General features: G+C 48.0%; 1 protein-coding gene across 1 annotated transcript; it reads left to right on the top strand.

Annotated features, from left to right (window-relative positions):
* Nucleotides 1–635: 635 nt before the first annotated feature.
* Nucleotides 636–5,963, top strand: TCF24 (transcription factor 24). The gene is made up of 5 exons (XM_035317809.1): nt 636–910; nt 1,063–1,149; nt 1,835–1,927; nt 3,066–3,441; nt 5,841–5,963. Exons 4-5 carry the CDS (start codon nt 3,091–3,093, stop codon nt 5,952–5,954), a joined length of 465 nt encoding a protein of 154 aa, XP_035173700.1. The 5' UTR covers nt 636–910; nt 1,063–1,149; nt 1,835–1,927; nt 3,066–3,090; the 3' UTR covers nt 5,955–5,963.
* Nucleotides 5,964–6,554: the final 591 nt, after the last annotated feature.

Raw genomic sequence — 6,554 nt, 5'->3', positions numbered from 1 at the left:
CAGAAAAAATGCCATTTAAAAGGGAATTTTGATCAAGACAACGTTTTTGGAGGTTAAACTACATTGGTCTGTGAATTTAGAAGGAGAGATGAAATTGAAAATTTTTGTCCTGTCTTGTCAGTTTTAAAATCTTTCTGGCAACACCTGAGAGGCACGGATGGGTGTTAGTATTCCAGTATCAAAAAGCCACTATCAGTAGTAATTCAGAAAATACAGTTAGAAGTACTTTGCTACACTGTCCTAGGACACATCTGACATAACTGCAGGATCCTGTAGTCTGTAGTTATCATAGTCAGGCTTCGCCTTTTCAGCAGACAAACTTTTTAAATCCTTATCCCAGAAATGGGAAGGGGTGACGAACAAATTGGAGAGAAAGACCAGGCATGCTCATGCCGAACTGCAGGTGTAACACCAGAGAGTGATTTATGTGAAGGGAGCAAAGTGTACCTGGAAAAACAAGGCAGTGTCTCCGTTTCGCACCTAAATCACACGTGAAATACGGCTCTGCTGCGAGCCTCAGAAGTGAAATACAGCGCGGAGGTACGGCGGCACTGCCTCGCTTCTCTGCCAGAGAAGAAGAAACAGCTGCAGCAGGGCTGTAAAAGGGTTGAGGCAAAGCAAAAAATCACCCGAATCTGCGGGCCCACGGCCCCCAGGGCTCCACCTCGGCCCGGGCGTGAGGCGAGGCCGGCGCCGGCCCCGGGCGGCCCGTGAGGGGCGAGCCCCGCCCGGCGGGGGGCGGTCGCTGCCCGGGGCCCGGTGGAGCTCGGGGGGGGGGGGGGGGGGGTGAGGTGCCTTAAAAGGCAAACCTCCCCTCACAAAATCCGAAAGGGAGTGAGGTGGGGACTTGTCACTGCCCGGAGGGTTTTTATTTGCCTCAGTTGTCAGCCCCGGAACCTGGCCCCGCAAGGTTTCGGCTGAGGGGGAGCGCGGGTCCCGCACCGCGGAGCAGAAGCACGGCTGTGAGTCCCCTCGGGTGTTCCCGGGCCCTTGGGTGTTGCTGCTGCTACCTGAGGGACACCTCCCGTGTCCACAGCTGAGTTTTTGCTTCTTTCTCCTCAGGCCCGGGGCTCCATCCCGTGTAGATGTGAAGCTGCTGCAAGGAAAGCCCCAGCGTCAGAGGGACGCGCGAGGAGATGCGGTTTTTAGGTACATGCTTTTCTATATTCTGCATGTCACGTACAATATAGCTCTGAATTTGGTTATACACCAACACGGTGGAATCAAAATTGCATGCAAACCTGCCTTAAGCCTGCATTTTGGTAGATGAACCGGTATTGCTAACCCAGTGTGTCCATGTCCTTGTGCAACTCGGACTTTTCCAGTAATCGGAGAAAACTTCTTGCTTCAGGGGGATTCAGTGGGATGGTGAACAAGAAACCTTGTTGATGAACCTAGCAGCAACACAGTCTCCTGCTTTTGTTCATGACTATATTGGCAGCAGCAAACGAGATGATGTTTTTTGCCACTAAAATGTGCGCAGAACCACCTGTAACTGAGAGGGAAAAATACCAAGAAAGAATATGTTATCACCTTCTTTTAATTATAAATTAAAGGAAATAGGCAATGTAAGGACTGGGTTTTTTTGCTCTTGTGCAAGACAAGCTCATGTAGACTTACATGAGTTTTATTTTATATAGACAATAATTACCACGGTCTTCCTCTGAGTTCCTTGTTTGTCTGGGTTCCTTGTCTTTCTTGAAACACTTTGCAAAGTCAAGGTCTAACTTTTGTAAATTTAGATCTTCAGACATTCATGTCTATCAAATTTATTTATTTATTAAGTGTCTTTGACTGCTTTAATAACTTGTTCTTGTCCCTTTTGCCTACCCAGAGCACCACAGAAACAGCAGCTCTCCAGCACGGGAAAGCCAGGCGCTGCCTGAGGAATTCGGAAGGCTTGCTTGAATCAGAACAACTGCCTCAGGTATTATTCCAGCTCCGGAGCACTGCACTTTGGGGAGGAATGATGGAATCGCATATCACAGGGGAACTGAATGAACTCCTTAAGGAACTTGGGTTTTATTGCAGGTAGAGCTGGCGGTCTCTTTTGGAAGTTGGGAAAGACTTCTCGGCAGTTATTTCCAGCTTTGCTCAAATGCGGTTTTCTGCCATTGTTTTCAAAGGATTCTTTTGCCCCCCAGTGGCCAAAATACAGTTTGCAAGGCTTCAGGTTTGACAAGCGCAGAAAATCTTGAGTAATGTTAGGTGTGCGAGGACAGGTGAACGCCGTTCCCGATCCCTTAGACTCATGGGCCAAATTTCACCCCTCTAAAACACAGGTGCCGTGTTCTGTGGCTCCATTCCCCACTGCATCTGCAAATAGCATTTTTCTTTCTGCAGTTAACGGAACCCCGATCACCTGTTAGACCATCGACAGAAAATACAGTCTCACACTATAAAATTATACAAGCGATAGAAAAAATAAATAAATCACAGCCTAATTTTACTTGGTTGTAAATGGGAACCACTGTGGCAGCGCTGTTTTTTCTCAGACAAGCCGTGCGATCTCTGTGCAGTATGAGTGGCTGACAGAAAGCGCTTGGTGTAATACTGCTTAAACTTTTTTAAGGGCTTGTGTTAAGGGTTATGGGCTTATGTTTAAGGGTTTAAGTCTGATTCTGTGCCGGTGTGTGGCATCAAATGGACTGCTTGATGAACAGTGAGCCAAAAAGCCGTTCATACACCTGTCCGTAGGCACCCTCAGTCCTCCTAGAGCTGGCAGCACTCGGGTTTCGGATGATTGTTATTTCTGGAAGGCATTCACTTCGGCACGGTGAGGTCAACTTAATGCCACTCCGTGCTTTTTCTCCTCCGGGCAGAGAGAGAGCTGTGTTTAGCTAATTATTTTGTTGTGCATGCACACAGCCCGTGTCTGTTTGCAAAGATGAGGTTAAAGAAGGGTGCCCCGTGCCCAGCAGGAGCACTGGTGGCAGCTGCATGGGGCTGAGGCCAGGGATGGTGAGGAGCCGTGCCTGGGCCATGCTTCTGCCGAGACGCAGAGCACTGAGGGGAGTCCACGGCCGGCAGCACGCTGGCTTTATGGACACTCTTGTTGCTTACAGGATCCTCCTGCCGGGGAAGCTGCCCATGGACTGTAGGCACCCAGCTGAGAGCAGCAAGGAGACCTCCAGCCCCAGCTCGGAGCCCGAGGCCCTGCCACCTTCCGCGGGGCAGCGAGCCGGGACAGCCCCCGGGCGACCCGCGGCTGCCAACGCGGCACGGGAGCGCAGCCGGGTGCAGACCCTGCGCCAGGCCTTCCTGGAGCTGCAGAAGACGCTGCCCTCCGTGCCGCCCGACACCAAGCTCTCCAAGCTGGACGTGCTCCTCCTGGCCACCACCTACATCGCGCACCTCACACGCAGCCTGCAGGATGAGGAGGAGGCGCCGGGAGAGGGCCTGGGGGCCCTGCGAGGGGACGGATACCTGCACCCGGTCAAGGTAGGATGGCTGAGGAGCAGCCCTCCCTCAGTGGGGAGGTTAATCGGTGTTAAAATATTTAGATGAAACTAAAGATTTCAAGCTGCTTTACTTTGCTAGAATTCACATGCAAAAAAGACTGCCTTAGCTGAGTACGCCCGAGTGGTAGGACCGCGTACCTAGGTGCCTGGTGGAAATACCTAGCAGCCTTTCTCTTACAGCTTCAGGGACTTTGCACAAAAATGTCAAATATAGCCAAAGCCCAGACGTGGTGGGACACGATCCCTCGGAGGTGAAGGAGGGGGCAGCAGCGGAGGAGAGCCAGTATCTGCGTAGTGTCTACGTGGAGGCCTGGGACACTCTTACCAAACACATCGGAAGCCACCGTAGGACCACCGAGGTGGTGAGATGTTCCCCAGCCATGGCAGCATCTGCAGGCCTGCGTTACATCTCCTGCTGAGATACAAAATATGACATTAATTACTGGCCATGAGTTAATTCCTTCTGTGAAGGCAATTTCTGATACATTTAGTTCATCTAGCATGTGCCACTATTTCCCTTGCCCCATCAAAACCAAAAAAAGTCCTGGAGATGCAGAGAGGACATGAAAGGGGATCTGCTGTTAAAGAGTACCTGGGGATGGAAACTGTTTCCAAACCCATTGCGCAGTGACCGATGCGGCTCTGAAATACCGTGAGGTGTTTTCCTTGGCTCTGATCTCAGGGAGTGAGTTAGAGAACTGCTGGTGTCTTTTTTTAAGAGGCTAATGAATTCAGAATGATTTAATGAAGATTAATTTGTGAAGTAACTTCTAATTCCTATAAAGTGCCTAATTCACAGAGAGCTCCTTGTTGGCAGCGTCGGTCGCTGTAAGAAGCGCGACGTGAATGCAGGCTTCCTAGGCAATTCACATGATTAGCAGCCTCATTAGGGAAGCAAAGCCTTTACATAAATCAGAAGGCGGCAATAATTTAAGAAAAAAATAAACATGGTGATGTATTTCAAAACAAGTCCTCACTAGCTTCAGTTCTCTTGGCCAGGGTAAGGGGACACAGGTCTCTCACGGCTCTTTTCAACAGCTGCCGACTACTGCTGGCACTAAAAATAGTTATTAAAGCAGTTACATTATCCAGCTGTGCATTTCCCAGGCTACTGGAATACAGCAACAGTCGGTTCATTTAGCAATTGCTTCTGATGCTCCTATTTATGTGTCATTTACCTGTAGTTAGTTTTGTTAAGGATCCTATCAGTCTGACCAAACCGAATAAAATTCTGGGTGGTAAGTTGATTTTTAGCTGGAGCTGGAATGAAGGTGTCACAGATAAATCACAGCACGTGCTTCAAAAAAAACACAGTGCAGGATGTGAGAGTGCCGGTGCGGATGAGGACTGTGAGCACACGTGGATATCAAGCAGAGTAAATACAAATAATGTGTTAACTAAAATATGCAGGTACAGTTGTGTGTGCACTGAACAGGAAACGTGTTTAATGACGTTAAGCCAGGTGAAGTCTCAGATGCCTTATTAGTGATGAATTCATAAAGCAAAGCTTGAAATAAAAATACCAAATGGGATCTTAGGGTCTTCACAATGTGAGAATGTTCTGCTTCTTTGTGCCTTTAAATAGGAGGCCTGAGATTTAACTGCAGTACTAATGATTTGACATGTCCCTCTTTGCTACTCAGAGGAAAGGTGTCAGCCATTTCCCAAAAATGTCTTTTTTTAAAAAAAAAAGTTGTATTACTTGGAGGAGCAGGCTGTCTGTTTCAGGTATTTTTGCATCACGTGTGTGACCCGTTACCTTTTCAAACATCCAGCTCTAAGTCAACGCAGCGTACCGAGCTCGAGCTGAGCTCTTCCATCCAGCAGAAAGGCACACACCTGAAGTAACGCCGACTGCACGGTGACTTCCAGGGCTGCTAAGAAGTGTGAGCTGCCAGAATAAGCCTTGCCTGTATTGTGTGGGCAGGCTGGTACGAGCCGGTGTTTGCACACAGGGGCAGCAAGCGGTGCAAGCGCTGGGCCACCCCAGCGGTGTCCCTGCCACCACCAATGGGGGAGCTTTGGTTTGTCTCACTAGCAGAGCAGCTACCATTCAAATTCTGGTGCCATGCCTCACCAGCTTGACTTACAACTGTTTGTTGCTTCGCGAGGATTTCAGGAACTGTACCTCACAGCTTACTCCCACGGAAAGTACCAAAGCTGCAATTCCGTTGCTCAGGTCCTAGTAACATTTTCTAGTAAGTGGAAAAAATGCATCCTGTTTGGAAATAGGCAAACTGTTTCTGTGAATATCAACAGATTATCTTCTGGTATCATGATTCCATCAGCGTTTAAAGCTTTGCTTTTGTTGCTCAGAATTGCATTCAGACCGCCAGGTTCATAAGTATTTCAGCACGGTGCTTGTCTCTTGTCTTGCAGAAATGGCCAATGCGTTCCAGGTTGTACATCGGAGCTACGGGACAGTTTTTGAATCACTCAGCACAAGGAGAAAGTGCAAACCAAGGAGAAACATCGACAAATTCACAAAACTAATCTCCTTTTTCATTTTTTTTTTAAAGTTATTTATTACACCATATATATATTTAAGTTAAAAAATCACATCTGCAGGCTGTAACTCCTGAAGTACTGTTTGTGGGTCGGAAGGACTCGATTTTAAATGTCATCAATACATCAGTAACTTGATGTGGCTTATCGCTGGTCTCTGTCATAGAGGATGTTGCTGGTATCTGAACTGGGGGAACAGGAGAAGGCAGTAGCTGGCAGCACCAACATACAGCGCAGAAACAGAGGCAGCAGTGCTAACAACAGGTACTCTCATCTGCTCCAGCACAGGAAGTTAACAGGTACACTACGGAAAAAGGGAGGAGAACAGGAAATGCGATAGTGGCTAAGTATAGTGCAATACAAGCTCTGAAGAGAAAACAGCCAATAAGTCTAGAAATAGCAACAAAAATACTGCATGCACTTTCTTCACCACATGAAGCCAATGGCAAAAATCCCACAGACAGCAGTCAGGACAGGGCTTTGTCCCTCAGATAGTCATAAGTGTATGTAGTTATACTTTGAAAATGTAGGTGCATGTTCACTTTAAGTAAAAATGTGAAGAAAAATATTTACACACATACGGCAAAC

The sequence above is a fragment of the Oxyura jamaicensis genome, chromosome 2 (assembly GCF_011077185.1).
Source record: "Oxyura jamaicensis isolate SHBP4307 breed ruddy duck chromosome 2, BPBGC_Ojam_1.0, whole genome shotgun sequence".
Classification (NCBI taxonomy): domain Eukaryota; kingdom Metazoa; phylum Chordata; class Aves; order Anseriformes; family Anatidae; genus Oxyura; species Oxyura jamaicensis.
Note: the sequence above shows the minus strand (reverse complement) of the source record. Positions and strands in the feature narration are given on the sequence as shown.

What these genes read in the sequence shown, in the direction of transcription:
- TCF24 (XM_035317809.1), top strand. Translation starts at nt 3,091, where the DNA reads ATGGACTGTAGGCACCCAGCTGAGAGCAGCAAGGAGACCTCCAGCCCC. An exon ending in GATACCTGCACCCGGTCAAG is followed by an intron (nt 3,442 to 5,840) that starts GTAGGATGGCTG and finishes CTTGTCTTGCAG; the next exon opens with AAATGGCCAATGCGTTCCAG.